General features: G+C 41.5%; 1 protein-coding gene across 4 annotated transcripts in view; it reads right to left on the bottom strand.

Moving 5' to 3' along the window:
• Positions 1–23,314, bottom strand: part of COL11A1 (collagen type XI alpha 1 chain) — a 255,976-nt gene that overhangs the window by 95,924 nt on the left and 136,738 nt on the right. For all 4 annotated transcript variants that reach the window (XM_053391592.1, XM_053391595.1, XM_053391593.1 and 1 more), the window contains 7 exons: positions 21,663–21,716; positions 18,296–18,340; positions 15,778–15,831; positions 15,627–15,671; positions 12,188–12,241; positions 9,130–9,237; positions 6,010–6,063 (listed from right to left, as the gene is read on the bottom strand). In XM_053391592.1, the coding sequence (XP_053247567.1) occupies positions 6,010–6,063; positions 9,130–9,237; positions 12,188–12,241; positions 15,627–15,671; positions 15,778–15,831; positions 18,296–18,340; positions 21,663–21,716 (414 nt within the window). The remainder of the gene's footprint in view (positions 1–6,009; positions 6,064–9,129; positions 9,238–12,187; positions 12,242–15,626; positions 15,672–15,777; positions 15,832–18,295; positions 18,341–21,662; positions 21,717–23,314) is intronic.

Below are 23,314 nucleotides of genomic sequence, written 5' to 3'. Positions count from 1 at the left end.
ATGGCCACTCTCCTCTCTTCTCCCATGTGCTCAGAGCCAACTTCTCTAGGTGAAGGGAATAAGAAGGGGAGAGGGTCTGTTGCACTGGAGGAAGTCCTTGAGCAGGGCCTCTAGTGACAGGGCTCATTAGGTCAATCCTGCCCCAAGTCACTGGGTGATATCTAGCTGAGGACACCCTCCAGAAGAATGGACTTCTGCTAGCACCACACAACTTCTCTTTCCATCCTCTGTGCGTCATCGAAATCTGCTCCAGAGAGTTGAGATACCATCTGGAGCAGGTTTGGCGAGGGGGCAGAGGAGTGGAAGTTCCATTCCCTGAGTTGAGTTCCAGTCACACAACATTATATATCACACATTATCAAGTGGAAACAAGACCTACAGAATCCTCGAAAAGGTCAAAAGCACGTCCATTACAATCAGGCTGTCACCAGTCTGTAAAGCTGATGTGTTTAATCAGAGAAAAATCACTGTCAATATTTACTAAAGGTTGGAAACTCCTTATAGACTGTTTGCATGAAAAATAAAATGAACCTATGATATCTGGGTTTGAGGATCAAAGGAAATATTCATGTACAGAAAGTGGAGTTGTTGGGTGTTAACTTGGAGTTGATGTTTTGAATAATTTTCTATATATAGCTGACCAATGATGAATCTGATGTTCTCTTTTTTTCTTTTCTCTTTCTTCTTTTCTGTTTTCTTTTTCCTATTTCTGGTTTGTGTTTTTATTTAGATTAGTTTTCTTTATTTTTGATAAAAACATATTCAATATATTATATTAACCTTTCTATAATTTATTTCAAACTTTAATAAAATTTAGTGGAGGTGGAGAAAACAAGCATGTTGTCATCAGTCTGAACAATGTGGACAAAATATCAAATAGAGAGCAGGTGCTCCACAGAAAGGAGCTTTTAGAACAAATAGCACCATTTTAACCATTAAAAAAAAAATGGGTTTCCAGTGTTTGAGTAAGAGTTGTATCCAGTGATGGTTCTATTCATAGCAGACCTGATGAAATTAATGGATATGACTAACTTGCATACAATGATTTCAATGGGTCTACACTGAGTAGCAAACTCAGTTGGCTGCTACTATCCTAAGTTCATAAATTCCATTATGTCAGTTCATGCATGCATGTCTGTATGTTCAAGTGAACACACCTCTAAAATAAATAAGACATTCCATTTTTTTCTTGGTTTTGGATTAGTTTTAGATGTACAAACCAGCCTGATTTTCTGGTAATTTAAAAACAGTGTCCATAACACTGATGAAGGCAGAAGAAAGTCTGTTTGAAAATAATGACAATTTCATTTGGAAAAATGTTTCCAATGTCTCATTTCAGTAACTGTTGAAACAGCCCCTTCAACAAAAATGGCTACTAGATGAAGCTTGTAGAAATACTAAGAAATAATTGTAAGCAATTTATTTTCTGAATGACTATATGAGATAATACTTGCTGGATGATAATAATTGGGTTTTGGCATGGAACAATAGGAAGACTGATAAAGAATATTTGTGCTCAGACATTAACTTGCAGCATTCTACTCCTAGGAGATATTTTTGTGACTGCTGCAAAAGAAGAGTTTGGAAGAGTTTGGATTTGATATCCCGCCTTTCACTCCCCTTCAGGAGTCTCAAAGCGGCTAACATTCTCCTTTCCCTTCCTCCCCCACAACAAACACTCTGTGAGGTGAGTGGAGCTGAGAGACTTCAGAGAAGCGTGACTGGCCCAAGGTCACCCAGCAGCTGCATGTGGAGGAGTGGGGAAGCGAACCCAGTTCCCCAGATTACGTGACTACCGCTCTTAACCACTACACCACACTGGCTGTATTACGTTATCCAATTTCCAATTTCCATGGACAATTGAAGAAAGGGACATTAACAACCAACATAATCATTGCAAATATCTCTGTCTATATATTTGTATTTGTCTGTCATCACACATTAGTTCACATGGCTGCCAATAGATGGCGCTGTGACCTGCAGCATGATGAGTGGCACTGGATGGGCAGCCTAGGTAAACTGGAGAGGGGCAGCCAAAACAGGCTGCAGTAGCAGTCCCCAGATCTACTGGCTCTTCTGCCTGCCAGTCTTGGGGCACCTGCTGCCAGGATCCAGATCCCCAGGCCACCTGCCACCACTATTGGCTACCACCTTCTGCTCGACTGGTCTGGGGATCTGCTGCTGCCATTGCTGCTGCTGATTAAGATGTAGAGTTGGCCCGGGAGGCAACAGGAGTAGCGTGGGAAGAAAGGTGCCCAGCACTGACAGCCACCCTGAGATCTGCTGTAGTGACTCCTAAGTGGCCCTGCAACTATTACTACAATTCTAATATACTTCTTCTGTCTGGGTGGTTTGGTTTGGTTTTTGTTTTTTTGGAGAAGGGGAGCTTCTAATTCTTTATGATGAATTTCCAGACCCAGACCTGTTTTGCTATAGGAGCCACCTGAGTGGGACCTATAATCATGTTGTTGTCGGTGGATAAACTGGGGTGGCTTATATTCAGATCAGTTCGGTAGCTACACTAACAAGTTTGGGATGGGGCCCATTGACTAGTCTAGGGGTCAGCAAACATTTTCAGCAGGGGGCTGGTCCACTGTCCCTCAGACCTTGTGGGGGGCTGGACTATATTGAGGGGGGGGGGAATGAATGAATTCCTATGCCCCACAAATAACCCAGAGATGCATTTTAAATAAAAGGACACATTCTACTCATGTAAAAACACACAGATTCCTGGACCGTCCATGGGCCGGATTTAGAAGGCGATTGGGCCGGATCCAGCCCACGGGCCTTAGTTTGCCTACCCATGGATTAGTCTATTGTGCAAGCCTTGATGATATACCAGAGCCGTAGGCAATAACATGCACTGAAGACATTTGACTAGTGAAAAGCTTTGGCCCCTTCATCTTAAGTATCAAGACTACAATATATTAGGGCTGAGAAAAACAAGCACAGAAATTAAAATATAGGTGGTTTTCCTCCAAGCGGAAGTTAAATCAGTACCTGAAAAATGGAATGATTTCACTAAACTCAGGAGGGCGGGTAGCTGAATTTGGGCATACCCTTAGACGTAATAGTGGCAACTTCCTTCTTTCATTGTTGTTTGGTGTTTGTGGGGGCCAAAAAGGGAAAGGTAAAGGACCCCTGGACAGTTAAGTCCAGTCAAAAGCAACTATGGGGTTGTGGCGATCATCTCACTTTCAGGCTGAGGAAGCCAGCGTTTGTCCATAGACAGCTTTCTGGGTCATGTGACCAGCATGACTAAACCACTTCTGGCACAACGGAACACCGTAATGGAAACCAGAGTGTGCAGAAACACCATTTACCTTCCTGCCACAGTGATGCTTTTGAACTGCTAGGTTGGCAGAAGCCGGGACTGAGCAATGAGAGCTAACCCCGCGGGGATTCAAACCACCAAACTTCCGATCAGCAAGCCCAAGAGCCTCAGTGGTTTAGACCAGAGCGCCACCCGTGTCCCATGCATTAGTGGGGGCAATACCACAGGCAGCTGTGGCAACAACACTCCTTCTCCCTCAACAGCCATTGTTTTCTTCCTCTATATGCAGCATCACTGGACTGCCATACACACACAAAAGCCATTGCCGCTCCCCCACCCCCATTCCAAGCATTCTGAGGAAAAGCATTCTGGGAAATATGAAATGGCTCTAGAGTGATGAGGGCAACAGGAGAAGGTGTGGTTTTGAGCATACAGGGCCATCATGGTTATGTCAGGCATCATTGTCAAATGTCATCATGATGGCAGCCAGCTTGCCAAGGCCATTGTTTCTGAGCTTTTGCTTCTACTGCTATTCTCAAGCTTTTGACTGCTGATGGCAGGTGACCAATGGACTGCAACTTAAGTGGCACAGCTCTGACACTGCAGCCACTCAGTAGAGCAGAACCAGAAGATTGGGAGTTCCTGCAGCCATCCTTCTAATCTAATGCCAATACAGTGGAAACTAGGGTTGCGAACATGATCCATGTGGGATGCACGTTCGCAACCCACAACGCCGCATCTGTGCATGTGCAGGTCACGATTCAGCGCTTCTGCACATGTGCAAAAAGCAATTTAGTGCTTCTGTGCATGCGCTAGTGCCGAAACCCGGAAGTAACACATTCCGGTACTTCCGGGTTCGGCGTGGTGCACAACCCGAAAACACATAACCTGAAGTGTCCGAGGTACTGTACTGAAAGAATTTGAAGCTGAATATGGCTTGCAAACTAATTCCATTTTTAGTATAATGAAGACTCAGCTTAGTAAAATTCATGCCAACATCTCTGTTTTGTGAGAGGAAGGCCACACATTTTCTTTGACGTTCGTGCATGTCATTTGTGTTCATGCTTCTGAATAAAGTAAGATCTCTTTGATCTTAAGAAATTTCCAAATAGAGTTTTGAGGCATTGACAGACAAGGGAGAGAGATGGGGAGGGAGAGAGACTGCAATCTCAGACGTTTAGGTTAAAAGGCAGGTGCATCAAAGACCTACTTCTGAATTCTTGATGAACACTTTCCTTAGCAGTAACCCTATATCGCATTAACACAGAGTGTTTACTGAAAAAACGAAACACCTTGGAATTCACTCAGGTGAAATGGGGAAAAAAGCAAAATAAGCACAGATCCAATATTTTAAAAAGCTAAGAAAAATCAATGTTACTTTACAATTTAAAGTAATACTTTTCTAAAATGTATTGGCAATGATACCTTACACAATGTAAACATGTTGGGGGGGACACCCCTAGATAGTTGTTCAAGTTGTTAATCCCAGAAGATGACAGGGTTTTTTGTTTTTTTACATGCATCGCACCGTCAAAAAAGTTGTACAGATTCCTTGTTAATCACAAATTGGGAACAGCATTAAAAATGCATATTCCCTTTTGCAGATAATGCTACCCTTTATCAAGGATATGGATCCAACCACGGTTTCAGTCTTTTTGCTTATTTCAATGGGACATGTGGTGGAGAATATCCTGTAGGACTGCCCCAAGTAAACACAAAAACTCTCATGGACTCACATCTGAAATCACACAGAGGGGCTGAGTCTGATAAGCTATTCTAAGCTCTGGGGAACCATCCTGGAAGCACTTAACCTGTGGAGAACTTACATCAAAACTATTTGCCTATATCGTCTTTCCAGAGCAGACATGATATTGTGACTTAGGATTCTCCTAAAGGGAAAAATTAGGCTACCCATTCTGATTTTAAGGTTTTCATGTGTGCTTGCTCCACGGATGACTTCCAAATGCAATCACATGAGTACAAATTGTTGCATAAGAACTAGAACAATGCATAAAATCCAGTATGAACACAGTGATTACGGTTCTCTGCTTTCTTTCTTTTATAAAAAAAATTATAATAATTTGATGTATAATGGCATAAATTCACGGAGCAGGGGAGCAACATTTATTATGGCTGAGCATCACTTTGTACCTAATTGTATCAGTGCATCATATAATACTTAATGGTCCGTGCTTTCCTTTTCTAGATGTGTAAATTACACAAAGTTATAACCCAGAAACAAAGAAAGATGCCCAGCGAAGTAGACCAACGAACCAGAATGACATTTTTAAAAATCTGATCATTTGACAAGCAATGATCCAGATGTGTGGGGAGCATTACGTATATCATTGCAAATGCCTTTTGAGTAGTTGTATGAGTGAACACGGTTGATATTTATAACACTCACCACCCATCAAGTTGTAGGTTATTCATTTACATGGCAACTGTGGCCGATGGAGGAAACTGCCAAATCCAAGATCCATATCTGTATGAATGTCTTCGGCTACCAAAATGATCATCACAATTAGGGCATCAAAACTGAATTATATCATTGAACCAGACTCACAATTTTGTCAGGAAAATGCATATAACCTTTGGACTTCTAATAGTTACAAGTGACTATCCAAGCATTTGCTTTAAACTGATGTTCCGAGTAAGACCAAAACAACAACAAAAAATCCTAGAATATTCTGCTAACCAAAGCTGTACATTTTTCAACACAAGAGCAAATTCACCTTTGGACCTTGTCTTCCTGGATATCCTGGTAATCCGGGAACACCAAGTTTACCCTGTAATTTAAAAAGAAGTTTTAATGCATTTCTCATTTGTTTCCTGATGGCTACCACTCTGTCTATGTCCCATTTCCCTCAGAAGAGTCATGTAGTTTGTAAAGTTAGAAGGAAACCTTTTGCATGGATGTAGGCTTTTTTTTTTAAAAAAAAAAATCATGTTTATTCAGCTTTACAAATACAAAGTCATTAAAAAAAACTTCAGATAAATATCCATGTACAGAGATTATTCCAAATCTCAGGACTTCCCCCCGTCCCCTCCATGGGGTCCCATTTTAAACATTTATTACTACATATTCTTCGAAACTCCAACTTTTATATCAATCCATATTATCCATGATAATTGCTACACTACAAGTGAATCAAAATCCTGCTAATGTTTCCACCTGCTTACAGTGCCCTCCTAAATAACTTATAATTTCTCCCCATTCTTTTATAAAGTTTTTTTTGTGTGGATGTGGTTTTTAATGTGCAGATGTATTATTCTGTCACTAAAGAATGATGTGCCTCATTGCTTCCAGGGCTTTATGCAAGGTCTGGCTGTGTAAACAGTTCTCCTGAATATCTCATAAACATCTCTTTAGCTACACATTTCAACTATACGTACCTTCTTGAGTTTGTTAGATGACCTAGTTCACAAAACACCTACATACTAAAGCTGCCATTTGACATAAATAATAATCATTTGGCATTTTCAATTGTGCAGGTGGAGAACAGAGGCACCAACCATTGTGAGACTTGCTGGTTTTGCTTCCCCATACTGGGGGGCGGGGGTGTCTATAAATGTCACACTTCCTTAGACCTTTACTTCTGCTCACAGTTTTTGGATCCAATCCTATACTTGTCATGGTATTTCCCTGCTTTCAGCCCAGAATGAAGAAGCTCAGCAGTTGAGTTTTTTTGGGGGAAATGTCACTCATTTATTCTTGTTTTAATGGGATTGGAATTTAATTGGAATTCAGTGATGACATTCCAATTATGCTTCCATTCATCCATAATTATAATATTGGCTTTCTTGATTCATGACCTTGTTAACAGCTGGGAAGATGTCTCACAACACTGTGGGGATCATTAATTCTGAAATAGCTCCCCACAGTTAAGCGAGGCTGAAAGGAACACTTTCTGGAATGAATGGAGTGACTTTTAAAGTATTTTTATGATAGCTTAAAAGGTCGCTAGCATCAAATCATAACTACAATGCTTTCATTCCCTCCTCTTAGTCCATAAATTGTTCTTCCTCAAAGGACTGTATGTGCAAAACACAGGAAGGGTCACTGAGGGAGATCCCTTCATAAGATCTTTACAAGCAAACTGGACCTCAGATAGGCTGACCAAGTAACTAAGCAGGAACATGCCTGAAAGAAATATTATCTCAATAACTAGTTTTTGCTAGTGGAGAGGGGGGTATAATTTGTGGAACATGGACATTCTTGCCTAGTTGCCTACATGGGATTTGTATTCAGAGGCACAATCCAACAGGAATGGTGGCCTTACTCTAGGCCCATTTATGAGTAAGTAGTAAGTGGTGAGAGTGGGGATGAGGACACTGGCTCCACTCACGTCAGAGGGTGAACATGAGGGGGAACCAACTCCACTCATGAAGGCTCCCTGCAAAATACAGAACCCTAGAACTTCGGAAGGTTCCCTGTTGCAGACAGTCATCCTCCAACTTATGGAAGGTAACAGGGATGGCAGGACAGAACTTATTTACTTGTCCTCCATTCATGCATGTTCTACTTGTTCATGAGTATAATGCCTGAACAGGACTTCTGTTCTGTTCAGAGTACACATGCATTCTCTCCTATAAAAGGGTGTGCATATTCAATATAACCTTTAAAGGTAAAGGCAAAGGGACCCCTGACCATTAGGTCCAGTCGTGACTGACTCTGGGGTTGTGGCACTCATCTCACTTTATTGGCCGAGGGAGCTGGTGTACAGCTTCTGGGTCATGTGGCCAGCATGACCAAGCCACTTCTGGCGAACCAGAGCAGCACACGGAAACGCCGTTTACCTTCCCACCAAAGCGGTACCTATTTATCTACTTGCACTTTGACGTGCTTTCGAACTGCTAGGTTGGCAGGAGCAGGGACCGAGCAACGGGAGCTCACCCCGTCACGGGGATTCGAACCGTCGACCTTCTGATCGGCAAGTCCTAGACTTTGTGGTTTAACCCACAGTGCCACCCGCATCCCATATCACCTTGCATGCATTAAAAATATTCTGTCTTCCTGCTCTGTATTTCAAAATATTACAAACAGAGACATGTAACTCCAACAGTAAGATGGAGGCTGGAGGTTGAAGGCAGGGAAATGGTTCTTACTTTAGGATCTGCAATCCAAAGGGAGCTGTTCAGAACGCTATTTGGTAAAGCCTGCTCCTGCTCTGCCCTTTTCCTTCTTTCATCTTATGTTTTCAGTGAAATAAATCACCGTCAACATTTACTGTATTTTTTGCACCATAACACTCACTTTTTTCCTCCTAGAAAGTAAGGGGAAATGTCTGTGCATGTTATGGAGGAAATGCCTATGGGTGGCATGCCTACGGATTTTCCTCCTCTAAAAACTATGTGCGTGTTATGGTCGGGTGCGTGTTACAGAGCGAAAAATACGGTATATGGTGCCTTCCAAATACTCAGACCACTTCAACTGCATTGTTAGGGTACTTTTTTTACTTGTAAGCAGTATTGTTTATGCCCAAGGAGAAGACACAGTGGCTCTGAGTTCGTGGCTGAGGTAATATTTAAAACTAGAGACTTCCCAGTTCACTCTTCCCTCCTGGTGTAGCCCCAAACCTACAAAAGTGAAAGATGAGCTGAAATGTATGGTGGAAAAAGTGTTCTTATAAAGCTTCAGTAAATCTTTAGGAAAAGATGTGTCTGGGATCTACACGTGTCCCACACGATAGTCCTATTCGGACACAACAAACACTGAAAGAAAAAGGGAATGATTTGTAATTTGTTCATTTGCTTTTTATGCAACATGTGAATTTGCAGCCTCTAAAACTACACCAAGATGATCTCATGATACCCCTCCCAAAAAAATCCTGTTGTATGATTGAGTGACTAACCTTTTCTCCAGCTTGACCAGCCCCACCTGGGTCTCCTGTTGGGCCAGAACGGCCTTTGGGACCTTCAGGGCCATCTTCTCCTCGTGGACCAAGAGGGCCAACTTCACCCTTGACAAAAAATTGAAGGATGTAAACCAAGTCACCTGCTTCTGCAAATGGGATGCAAAAACTGCTGAAATTATTGGATTGGCCGTTGATGAAAACCTCAGGTCTGCCCTATCCCTATTCCTGCCCTACCCTATTCCTAATTTTAGCCCAACCATGGCCTCACTGTAGCTTTCTAAAACCAGTATTAAGGGGAGAACTGGCACAAAACATAAGCAGGCTGGATCCCGCCTGGCCTCCCTGTAATTTGAGCACCGAGTGTAACCAAAGGTCTAGTTGTTGCTTGTGGCTTAGCCACAAAAGCTGACAGTTTAACTAAAAGAACCGCATCTCTCATGGGGAAAGAAATCCACATTCAGATTTGCAACATTTTTTCGCTGTTGTTACAGCAGGCTTTTAATCTTCAGTTGTAACCTTGGCTGTATTGTTTCTGGCCACTACATTTTGCTACAAATTTTTAGCAATTATATCGTTATTGAAATTTTATGCAACTTTTAATGTGGCCTACCCTTTAACTGATTACAATATAGTTAGACAAGCTAACTATTTAAATGCCATAAATAAATAAAAAATATTGCTTGCTGGTATAAAATTGTATCTGAGTTTTACAGACTTTTGTGAACAGTGGAGACACACACAGGTTGATAATGATGAATAAAACCCTCTGGCTTTGTTGGATCCCATTCATTATTCCATTGTCTCAAACCCTTCTCAATAATCTTTTTTGAAGTCCCATGCAATTTGGAAGACCAGGTCCAGTTTATTCATATGTGGTCTGGGCACATATCTTATCCACTTGGAAGAGTGCATGAAAGAAGCTTGCATGGGCATTCCTATAATGAGAACCAATGACCACAAACCTGATCACATCAGAGAGTTGGTGCTCATTGGTCTCATCTGGCTTCCTATCAGGTGAGTCACTGTCGTTTATTGACAAGGAAAGGCATAGTTTCAGGGGGCTCAGTGTGGGGCAAATGTATCTACGGAGCCAATCCAGAATTCCTGCTGGTGTGCTTGCACTGCACTGCACTGCACTACACCAACCTCCCTCCTGGTAAACAACACTGACCCTGCTACTGGAAAGCTAGCATAGTGATCCCCATCACACACACACACACACACACACACACACACACAACCTTGACAAGCTATTTCTGGATGTAACGCAGAAATTGAGCTACTGTAGGTATCATCAGTATACTGCTGATGCCATACTCCAGATTTCCCAATGACTATTCTGAACAACTTCATATAGATAGCACTGGGGACAACTGTGGCTCTCTATAACACAGATGTAAGGGGCTGACAAACAGCCACCCAAGGCTGTTCTCTGGTACCAATCTCAAAGAATGAGCATTGAAGCACTGTAACACCGTGCCCCCAACTGGATCTTGTAGAGCCAATCCAGGTTGATACCAGGGTCAATGGTATCAAAAGCCAAGGAGAGATCCATCAAGATTTACAGGGTCAGCACAGCAACCAAGGCTGATTCAGTCCTTAATCCAGGCCTGAACCCAGTTTGAAGTCAGGTTAAGTAAGCCATTTCTTCCTTATGTGCCTGGAGCTGGGTCATCATTTGCCAATATTAAGCTGTAAGTTATATTATGAAGTACATATTGTAGACTCAATAATACTTGTATGCATCATTTTGTTAGTTTGAATTCTGTTCAGGATGTGATAAACAGCTTCCACCCTACTCGTGTTATACAGTCTTAATTTATCCTAGCCCACCCATGTTTGTTTAATTGCAAGCAAATTTACTTTAGGAGAATTTGATTGATAACTTTCCTCCAAATTAGTTTTAGCTCTGGTACGGAGCCATAACAAAACATTTCAGGGAAATGTGTTCAACTCTTTTCTCTAACCTACAGGGGAAATGACTTGTTTGTGGTTGTTTATGGCTGCCTCATTGTGCTGTTTTAATTTGTATAATGTCACAAGACTGGCTGACTTAGGGCCTCAGTAGTACCTCAGAGGAGCATCAGGAAAGATTTACAAATAAACAAAAATAGTAGATGAACAATGAGAAAAATCAACCTGTTCCAAGAGAACCTAGGTGGAATGAGAGCCAGTGCCTGGAATCTATTGCAAAAAGATCTCTTGAATTAGATCAGGCAGCCCATTGCAGAGAGTGAGAAACTGACAGGATATATCTTCAAGAAGATTGAAAGGCCTGACCTTGGATATTATTCATTTATTTATTTCATAAAATTTAAACACCACTCGATTGTAAAAACAACAACAACACTCAAAGCAGATTACAAAAGAAATAAAACAATAAAATTATTGGGGGGGAGAGAGAAACTATTTAAAACATTCAAAAGATTAAAATAAATGATAAACTAAAAAGGGTGTGCAAGGACCAGCTTTTATACTGCAAAGCCTTCTGGGAAAGTAAGGTGAACATTCACTTGGAACCCCAGTAAATGTGGGCCAAACTACTCAGAATTAAAACAAGGCTGGTTTGCCTAAACTTTGAATGATGACATCAGGTCCCATGCTTTAATTTCCCCTGGCAATGGATGGCAGCCAACCATTCACCCGGAATTGAGTTTTTCTAAGCCTGTTCCCTGATTCCAGCCACGAAGAAAGGCTGCATCCATTTATACAGCCCTGTCTCTTCATCTGAAAGCTCCGACTTGGATCCTTGCTCTCACTAGAAAGGAATGGGGGCGGGCAGGTATCAGGTACGGAGATACAGTGGTACCTCAGGTAAAGAACTTAATTCATTCCGGAGGTCCGTTCTTAACCTGAAACTGTTCTTAACCTGAGGTACCACTTTAGCTAATGGGGCCTCCTGTCGCTGCAGAGCCGCCACCATGCGATTTCTGTTCTCATCCTGAAGCAAAGTTCTTAACCCGAGATACTATTTCTGGGTTAGTGGAGTCTGTAACCTGAAGCGTCTGTAACCTGAGGTACCACTGTAATATGAATGAGAGAGAAAAATACTTACTCTGTCACCTTTAAGACCCATATCACCTTTAAATCCAGGGAAACCGTCTTCACCCTGATAAAGGAAAAAATGACACATCATAGTGTTGTTGTTGTTGTTGTTGTTGACAGTCATTAAGGAATCTGAATGCATGCATGATTTTAATGCATATAATAGCTGCACCTATTTTGCTGCAAGTCACAGCAATTTACACTACTAAAAGTGGAGCATAACAAGTCAAATAATTTAGTACAGCAGCTTCTCTATCAGAGGGGGAAAGAACACATATTGCCACAGCTGTATTGAATTACTTTTCAGCTTTAAAAGGGAGAATGAATGATGAGAAAGGTGCTTAAGGCAACAGACAAATTCATTTCTTAATTCATCAAGGAGCTCTTCATTATGACATTATTCTTCTGAATTAAATTTCTTTCTCATATGTTAAGGGGTTTTTTAAAGGGCTTCCCCACCACCACCATCAAATGCCTCATGTTCAAAAGTCAATTAGGATATGGTCTCAAAGACACCAGCTAGCGATTAAGGGTTGATTAACACAGCGATATATCCTCATGTGACAGTCATGTAGCGATGGTGGTGCAGTTAGGAATTGGGAGTTTCAGAAATTAAATTTCCTGCATGCAGAACTCTATGAGCCAATCTGAGATGAAGCCCAAGCTCCATAAATCTGATCTCAGTTCAGGATAAAGACATCCTGTCATCACCCCTTATTTCTACCTGTCACCTGACTTATGGCCAGCAGCCACAGAAAAGGTTGAGATAGTGCCTTTGTGAAGCTCTGGGATGTTGTTAGAGTGTGTTCTGGGTATCAGCAGCCTTGGGAGATATTATTCCCAAGGCTGCTGGCATCCTTTCTAGGGATGTTCACAGCCTATAAAGTACATTTCTCTCTTTTTAAAAAATATTTTTTTGTTAATTTTCACAAAATTATAAACAAAACAGATAGACAAACAAACATAGATCACAAGCTTATTAAAATTACACCTATTAACATTGTTAAGTGACTTCCTGGCTTCCCCTTGGTTGAATTTCCATGCATATCCTTTTAACGGTTTTCCAAATAAAAATTCTTATGAAATTTAACTTAAGCATTAACATCCTTATATCCTTTAGTTTTAAAATTAAATATATTAAACCATCACTTAACTTATATGAAATCCTAAGGCAATTAAGTATCTGCAAGCTATTTCCAATTAATTTAATTTTACATATTTAAAATAAAGTACATTTCTATGAGCTCCTGAAATCTAGGATGCTGTTACAGATGCTCACAATCAAACCCTAGATATCAAGAAACCAGAGAAATGAAGTTCTCAGCCCACGTGATCCACCATTAAAGGGACAAGGCATTCCTTTTCAAATATATTGTTACAGATTCAGGGTACCAGAATCTGTGGGTACAAAGGCATCCATAATTAGATTTAGTAAATGTTATGAATTGCTAAATGCTTGGAGTCTTCACCTGGGAAAGAGACAGCTTTGCAATGTAAAAAAAAAAAAAATGCAGATTAAGCTTGTCTGCCAGACCAGGGTATCACCTGGATTGGAAGTTTTTAAGCATGACAAAAGTGTTGATGGCCCATCAAAGGAATTTGGTCTTTGAAATAGAGCTTGCCAGGGGAGTATGGGCACTGAAAAAAATGTGCTTTGATTTCCAAACAGAAAACACAACCCTGGAAGCCCCTGGCAGAGATTGGGGGGTGACATGAAACAATATGAAAATATTTAGGAGCTTAAAGCAATACCGTACACAAAATTGGAAGTCAATTTTACACTTAGGAGCAGATTTTGAGGGGATGAGGAGCACACCTGAGCAGATGGCGAAGCATTTTGGGTGGGGAGGGAAGTTCCGCGGCACTCATGGAAATTGTTCCACATGGGCAATGTTTAGTTAGCTACAGCCCGACAGAACCAGTGATCCACATGGGGAACATCGGCTTCTCTATTCTGAGGGCTGCTCCATTCTCCACAGAGCTTTTTGGTAGCTGTACTGACAAAACAATCCCCACGCAAGGGGATGAGGCTCTGTAATACATTTGGCAGCATCTAGCAAGAAGGGAATAACGATTGCATAAGATGTGCACCGAAGCATAGCTGACTCATTACTTACAACCCCCAAAGAGAGATGCTATATTTTAAAGTGCGGAATCTCTCTCTCAACAACTTCTGTTCCTTAGAAATGAAAAAATGGGGAAGCTTTTCTACGACACCTCAAACAGAAATCAAGCCACGGGGGTCAGATAAAATTGCTCCTAGGTAACGAATTGTTCCACGAAAGGTGAGCGCAAGCAGATCTGTGTCAGGACCATCTTTATACTGAGGAAGACACTATCTCTGAGCCGAACGAGCTTGTAACAAAATGGCCTGCAAAAATGTTTGCCTGCTTCTTCTGAGGGATTTATAAAGTGGAGTCATATGGTTTGCTGTCATGTAAGAAGGTCCCAGATGAATGATTGGCAGTAAGTTGTTGTTAAGAAAACAGCACGAGTGTTTCACCTCTCCAGTTTGTAGCAGCTGTCTATAGTCAGAAATGTCTTCATTTCCATTGTGAGATGAAGACCAACCATATAGCTCAGTCATGGGATGCTGAATCTTAGGGTTGTGGGTTCGAATCCCATGTTAGGCAAAAATATTCCTGCATTGCAGGGGATTGCACTAGGTGACCCCCCGTGGCCCCTTCCAACTCTATGATTCTATTATTCTGTGTAACATTTGGCAAGAAAATCAAAGAGTGGTATTCAACATTGCACTGTGAGAATCATATGATCACAGAATTGCAGAGTTGGATTGGATCCTGAGGATCATCTAGTCCAACCCCTGCAATGCAAAAATATGCAGCTGCCCCATATGGGGATCAAACCTGCAACCTTGGCATTATCACAACCACATTCTAACCAATTGAGCTATCCAGGCCTTTATAGAACGTCCCACCAGAGAAAGCATTGCTACTTGCCAGACATAATTATCCCACTCTGTTCTCCCCACATGCACCATTATGGGGCTTCTCCTGATCCCTGCAGAGCCAATTTCAGGGGGCACTGGTAGGGAAGGGATAGGAAGGGGGAAGCCCCTTTGCCAATGTAGGTTTTGAGTTCATACAATATTTTGCAATAAGGGTGTTAATGAAATCATTCCATCCTGCTTTTCCTCCCAAAGGAGCCCAGGGTCACAAACAACGAAACAGCAAAACAATTTAACGAATACCTAAAAAAATAATAATCTGAAAGTATTTAAAAGTAATCAAATACCCGCACAGCTACTTTGATCTGCCCTAGTCTTTTGCAGATTTATTCTGCTTCTACTTTTCATGATCATCACTGTAGCTATTTATATCGCACCATCAATATACATGGTGCCTGATTTTCAATTAGATTTTCCATTAATGAGTTGAGTCCTTTTAGTACTAAAATATAAACGATAAAAAGCACCATAAAGAGATTACCTTTTCACCTTTGCCACCTTTGAGACCGCGGACACCGTCAGCGCCCTGTTAGAAAACGGCAGCAATGACAAAGTTACCGGATTGGCTAACGGGAAGAAAACCCACAGGTCTCATTGCCTTTATCAAATATGAGCAAAGGTATTATGCTTACCTTTACACCACGGGGGCCGGGATACCCAATTGGGCCTTGAGGACCTGGAGGCCCCTAAAAGATAATGAAGGATATCTAGATCATATTGCTTTTAAATAATATGCACACAGCTGTAGGTTAACACACATTTATCTCAAAGGTGATCAGGTTTATCTGAGCAGAAACATAACAATAAGTTCATAACTGACCCTGAACCTGGGTATTTCTGTGGATTTGTTGGTGTGGTGAAATGGTGGACATCAAAAACATGGTTTAATGTATGTTTGTGAGTTATATGTGGATTCTACCTTCTGGAAGAAGGTACATGGTTATAAAGACTAGGACTAGCTGCCTGAGAAACAGTTTCTATCCAAATGTGATTTTTATTTTAAACGCAGTGTAAGGTAATCTCTGTGGGAGTATATTGTATTTAATTAAGGGGTATCGGAGTTTTTAGGGGGTTAACCAGGCTGGGATAGCTGGGATAGCAGGCTTGTTGGTTTTTGAATGTCTAATGTAGATTTTTTTCAATTTTGTTGTTCTGTATGGGACAATGACAATAAAGATTATGGTAATCGTAATCGTAAAAATGTAAAATGAAGTGTCGCATGAGTTCGATAGCAATTATGGGCAAATGTGGATCTCATTTAATTTGTTCCTAGAACGTCACATCAGAACCATGTTGACTTTCTCTGCCCTAAGGGTGTCACCAAATGTCACATATAAGTATTTTATCTAGGAGCGGTATTGGCTGACAACTCTGGGCAAAGCTGAAGAAAGTAGATGCATTTGTAGTTTGATGTTTACTGAACTGATATCCCCAACCATTGCCCACAGATGATGATGATGATGGTGATAATAATAATAATAATAATAATAATAATAATAATAATAACAACTAGTAGTAGTAGTTATACCCCACTTTTCCCCCTGACAGGACTCAAGGTGACCCATCCCCTGTTCCCAATCTCAAGAAATTATGAGCATTGTTTTATTTAAGAGACTAGGGGGGGGGAATTCAAGTTCACACTGTTACATACATATTGTCAGTGTGAGCATTTCTGCCTGCCTAACAAAATGCTCCCCTAGCTCCCCCCAATGCATGCTATTCCAGGGATTCTTCATACAGAAACATCCCAAGCCAATCTGGAGGGTGGGGGAGAGGAGAAGGGAGAAAGCCCCATTGTACTAGTGGTCATCCTTGTGTTGGCTTTCACTAGTGGGACCAGATAGTTGAATCTGGCTCAAAGCTATTGGTGTGCATTTAGGAAAATATACCCTCAGTTTGGAATTATTTAGGGTAGTCAACCATCAGATTTAAAAACAACACTTGACAAAATGGGCAGAGGGAGTAAATAAATCAAAGGAGCACTCTGATCTCATCCGAACTCAATGCATCGAGGCTGCACTCCATAGACTGAGAGATGATGAGCCATGTCAATTTCTTTAATGCATTGAAGGGAAGGTAGCATTTATTTCCCACCTATCCATAGGTTGAATTGTGGAAATGGAGTTGCGAGTGGGGCAATACCTGTATAGATTGCAACCGAAAACTGTCCCCATTCACTGCGTTGTTAGCCAAGCTCCTAATGTACTTTCTTTTGAAGATAGTCTGAGGGGAATTAGTGCAGCTGAGTGTGACAAGATGGGCCTTGACAACACGGATGCCGTGCCAGGTGAAGATTCAAAATCCTTCAGGTGGATCAATATGTAAGTCCTCAAACAGGCAGAGGGTGGTGAGGCTTCGCTGGTCTGCTTAAACCTTGAGCATCTCTCAGAAATATCTTTTTAGAATGGCAAATTCACTCTAACTGCTTCGTTATTTCATTTTCAGAATATTTCATGGGAGCAGAATTGGGAGGCTTAGGTTACTCCGATTCACAGAGTATACAAAATATTCTATTCCTCACACACATTCCCTTTATTCTGAGCACTTTTGCTTCATACTTAAACACAAAGCAGCCTGTTGACAGAAGAGCAATCAATAAATGTCTGGTGGTGCATGCTGGAGGAAAGTTTTTTTATGGGGAAGGGGGGGGGGAGCCACAGGTTCGGTTCGCAGCAAAAGAGATTTTACTTGGATTTCTATAAATTCTCCTTGACTTTAACATGAGCTGGCAGGTGGAAGGAGTTGCCTGGAGAAAATACGCAAATCCCTTCCCAGGGTGGCAGTTTAAAAAGTAGAAGTCTGATAAACATTTCTAATGTGTGGTTTAAATCCAGGATTATTTGGGCAGGGTGCTTTAAATAGTTGGTGCACCCACAAGTTGCAAGAAAGGAAGTGTGGAAATAGCAGGTACCAAGGGGAGAGGAAGAGCTCACAGTTCAGTACGCATTCCATCTACCTATGCCCAAAATAATTCATACTTTCCTCTGCAGAGAAAGAAAGAAAAAATGCTCAGAATTGGGACTCTAATCCCGATTTTCAGCGTGTCAACATTTTGTTGTGATCTTTCCTAAAGGCATAATAATATGTTCATTCCATTCTAAATGTTACGAGAATTATCCACAGGCTTATGTCAAGAAAACACAAACGTACCAAGGAACCTTTCTCTCCCGACTGTCCTTCTTTGCCTGGGTGACCCTATGGGCAAAAATATATATTGGGGGAAACACTTAGTTTGTGAACAGTAACATCTCATTATACAGATTCAATTGAATTTATACTCTTCTACATATGTACAAATTCAGCCTTCCTCTCAAACTCTCCCATCAGCCCCAGGTATCATGGCCTATAATGACAGATGATGCGAACTGGAGTCTACAAACATCTAGGAAACATTGCATTGGCTGCCCTGCCCTGGAGCATTTTGAAAAGCCTATGGGAAATGAAGAGATTGATCTGATTACATTGGCAGTATTACGTCTCTCCAGTGCCTTTCCTTGAAATGATGAATCACTAGCTAGAGTAAAAAGTCTTTTTTTCTTCTGAAGCTGCTATTTTGTTTTAGGTCCAAAGGACTCTAGGAAAATAATGCAAGAGCATTTAAACCATTCCAGAGTTTCCCCATTCAATGCATTTTCTCTGGAAGATGGGAATTGATTATTTTTATCTTGTCACCGAACATTACACTAAGCACGCCATTAAAGTTATGACACAACAAAATGAAAGCAAACAGTAATGGAAATATTTTATAGCATGTGGAAATCAATAGCCAGGAGGCTTTTTCCAGTTAGGCAAAATCCACATGCGGTTGAAGAGCATAATCAATCTTTAGCGTCAGCGTCCATATAGCCATCTTCAAAATATCAGAATAATTATTAGTTTTATGTGACTCAGACACTCATAGCTGCCTATGCTTTCTCAGTTCAATCCACTCCTTTCCTTTACTCTAATATATATATGCCGCATCACCTCTCGTGTCCTTCAAATCCCCTCAAAATCTCCTTCAGCCCATAAAAGCAACAACAAAAGCACAGGTAACCTTCAGATTTAGGGTGCAACCCTAAACAGACTTACCTGGGAATAAGTCACATTGAATTTCAGAAGAGAAATGCCTAGGAACGCACTGGTTAAGTTTTACGTTTACAGTCATATCTTGTGTTACATTTGCTTCACATTGTGGCTTTCCAGGTTACGAACGTGGCAAACCCGGAAGTGTTTACTTCCAGGTTCGGCACACGTGCAGAAGCGATCTGTGCACTTTGCGCATGTGCAGAAGCGATCTGTGCACTTCGCACACATGCAGTAGTGACACTCTACTTACGGACTTTTCAGGGTGCGAACGGCACCCTGAAACGAATTGCTTTCATAAGTAGAGGTACCACTGTATTCAATTTATGCATTGCTTGCCACTACAAAAAGTCCCAAAGCATGCTTTACAATCAGAGTTGAAAAGACAACAAAAATCCCATAAATAGTTTTAAAAACAGACTTAACAATACAGCATCACATTAAATGCCTGGGGAAACAAAAAAAGGATTTGCCTGGCACTGAAACGATGACAAAGTTGTCACCCAGGGAGAGCGGTCCTTAAACTGTTGTTCTTCCTCCCCAAGGAACTTTTGGAACTAGAGTTTCCTGAGGGGCTAGGAATCTGTAACAAAGAATTCTCAACACCCCTAATCAGGGGTGGACTTTGGTAATATGGCTCCCTAAGCAAGGACAAAAATTGGTTGCCCCCTGCCAAACATTTCTTGTTTTCACAAGTCTGCCTACTCCCTATTGGGTAGACAGCGCTGAGGTCTGGCCATGTACTGCCCTTTGCAACCCTGTGGTGGCGCTGGGTATGGGGCCTGGTTGGATCATAGCCTGCCTACAAACTGGCCAATCGCAGGCAGGCTGCTGTGCAGGACCTCCCCCAGGGGCAGGGCCAACTGTGCCACCATGTGTCACTTGGGTCCGCTCCCAGGGAATAAACAGAGGGCCTGCCCAGGCCTCTTAACCCATAATTTGTTAAATCACCCTCACCCCTCTCGCCTTCCGCTCTGCACGTGCTCTCAAGTGCGCTATTTTTCACCTCCTCAGCTCAACACTCTGTGCATGGCAACAGTTCGCACTGCCCTAAATCTGGTGCTGACTTAATGAACCAAAATGCCCAGGATTCTTTGGGAGAAGTGAAAAGGTAAAGGACCCCTGACAGTTAAGTCCAGTTGCAGACAGCTCTGGGGTTGTGGAGCTCATCTCGATTTACAGGCAGAGGGAGCTGGCGTTTGTCCGCAGGCAGTTTTTCCGGGTCATGTGGCCAGCATGACTAAGCCGCTTCTGGTGCAACGGAACACCAAAACCAGAGCAGCACACGGAAATGCCGTTTACCTTCCTGCTGGAGTGGTACCTATTTATCTACTTTCACTTTTTGGCGTGCTTCGAACTGTTAGGTTGCCAGAACCTGGGACCGAGCAACGGGAGCTCACCCCGTCGCAGGGATTTGAACCGCCGACCTTCTGATTGGCAAGCCCAAGAGGCTCAGTGGTTTAGACAACTAAACTGGTGCATATTGCATTGTAGCACAGCTATACCCTAAATAATTCTGGCATACCTGCGTGTCACACATACAGTGGTACCTCGGGTTAAGTACTTAATTCATTCTGGAGGTCTGCTCTTAACCTGAAACTGTTCTTAACCTGAAGCACCACTTTAGCTAATGGGGCCTCCTGCTGCTGCCGCGCTGCCGGAGCACAATTTCTGTTCTCATCCTGAAGCAAAGTTCTTAACCTGAAGCACTATTTCTGGGTTAGTGGAGTCTGTAACCCGAAGCGTATGTAACCTGAGGTACCACTGTATTATAAAGACAAAATGTTTTAAATAAATAAACAAACACCAGCCTCCATATCTATCCAATTTAATGACCACTTTGTGTTTTATGAAGGTGCTTTGACCCATGAGAATTTTTACTACATTGTATGTGCTTGTCAACCTTTAAAGGTGTGGAAAGACACTTCATTGTGATTGGCTCATTTCCTCATTCCCATTTAACATTTCTCATGTTTCAGATCATAACATGAAAGCAATCCTGAGCACCAGAAAGTTAAAGCTACACCCTCTCCCTGCACCCTGCAATAAGAAATCCGGTGAACTGATTCTGCCAACAGAGTTAAAATTCACATTTAATTGAAACGACAGCTCTATCCTAACAATTCCATCATGTTCATTTCCGACTGTTTGCATCTGTGCAAGAGAAAACAGGTTAGACACCTAAATGCTTTTCCTTTCTTTATTTTTTTAAAAAAGAATCAGCATCACTGCAATTTCTTATCTGCTGTTTCAGTGGCTCCTTTTGAAAATTAAAGCCCTTGATGAGAAACATGAATCAAGTTCAAATAATAAAACTTGGTATGTTTTACAAGGCCTGCTCCAACTATCAGTGATGCAATTTCCTTGCTGAAATCCAGGAACATGGAACCGTGAAGTGATTTATATATAAAAATAATTGAAATAAAAATGGGCAAAACTTTATTCCACTTACGGGAGGGCCATCAGCACCAGCAAGTCCTGCAAGGCCAGGCTTGCCCGGAGGTCCCTGGGGAGAGATGAAAACACATTTTTGAGAAGGCAATCAACAGATAAGGCATCTCGGGCTTCAAATGTCTAAAAGCCAAAGGATTACTTATGAATGAAGCAGAAATGTGATCTGTAAGCAGGAAATGAGATAATACTCCAAAATTCAAACCGAGCAAAATGCCATCTGAATGCGCCACAAATAAGCAACCTTATTACATTTACTTTTATTTATTTATTCCAGAATTTGTATCCCACTCTTCTTTTCCAAATGGAAACGTTGAAACGTTGGTAAATGTCAGTGTTCACAATGTGAGTGCTAACAACCCCAAATACATTTCTGTGACTGTCTGAAAGCAGACATATATATCCAGTCTTTAGAAACCTGTCAGTGAATACAGAATATTTCATGTGTTTTTGTGTTCTTTCTGTGTCAGTTTGTTTGTCGGATGAGTAGGAATTCCCTTTACCAAATGTAGCAGATATATCAAAGTGACTAACATTTAGTCTGAAAAACCATGCACATAAAATCTACAAATACTTAAGATAACGGGGGGGGGGGAATAGTTGGGAAGCCTGAGAAAAATGCCATTCTGGGGGGAAAAATCATTTGCATTTGTCTGTGAAATGAATACAGCAAAGGGAATCGAAAGACCTCACTGATAAGGACATTCATCAACAACAACAATAGCAACATCTGTGCATGCAGATCTTAATCTGTGGGAATACAGTGTAGGGGTGTATATATTTGCAATGGTGGATTACTTCAATGACTCTGAAGTGAAAAGAAAGTAGAGTCTGGTCCACAAAGTTTGTGCTATAATATATTTGGTAGTCTTTAAGGTGCCACAAGACTATTTGCTTTTGGAGTTGACCAAAGGCGATGTGCACCTAGCAATGCCTACAAATAAATTTGAGAGGATCAAAGAGTAATAGTCTAGCCAACTGATTAGATACAACTGATTATATCTAAAGCTTTTCATGCTCCTGATTTGGCACATGCTGGCAGTGCCTTTATATTGGAGATCAGGTGCCCTTTTAAACGCATTTAGGAAAGAAGAGAGAAAGAGCTGTTCTGCTCAAAGAGCCAGGTGAATTTTAACATGGTGAGCTAGGGAGCTCAGGGATGGCTGTCTACTGTCTATGGGTTTGATTTGCCCTTCAATGTAGAAAAAAAACCTTATTCCATGGGCCATTTGTAATTATCACAAGACAGAATGTAACTTTTGGAAATCAAATGTTCCCCCATACAGAGTGCCTGGCAAGAGCGTGCATGCTAATAAAACTCCCCTCAGGAGACAGAGGAAAATGGTCCTTGAAATTAAAATGAGTGAATACATGAATGAAGGAATGCAGGTGCAAAAGACTGAAAGTGTAATCCTGAGGATATCGACTCAGAAGTGTGTCCCCTCTCAGCACAATGGGGATTAATCCTCAGTAAGCAGGAATAAGGTTGCAGTCAGAATTAAGTATGTGCCTAGAAAATACTCTCAACTCCAAAATTTCCACCTGCGTTGTAAGAGAGAGTAACAGGAAAAGTGGAAATGAAATAGTTAGAGAAGTTCCTTCCAATTCTGCCCCCCCCAATTCTTATTAGAAAAAGACTCAAGAAAACACAAG

The sequence above is a fragment of the Podarcis raffonei genome, chromosome 6, assembly GCF_027172205.1.
Source record: "Podarcis raffonei isolate rPodRaf1 chromosome 6, rPodRaf1.pri, whole genome shotgun sequence".
Lineage (NCBI taxonomy): Eukaryota > Metazoa > Chordata > Lepidosauria > Squamata > Lacertidae > Podarcis > Podarcis raffonei.
Note: the sequence above shows the minus strand (reverse complement) of the source record. Positions and strands in the feature narration are given on the sequence as shown.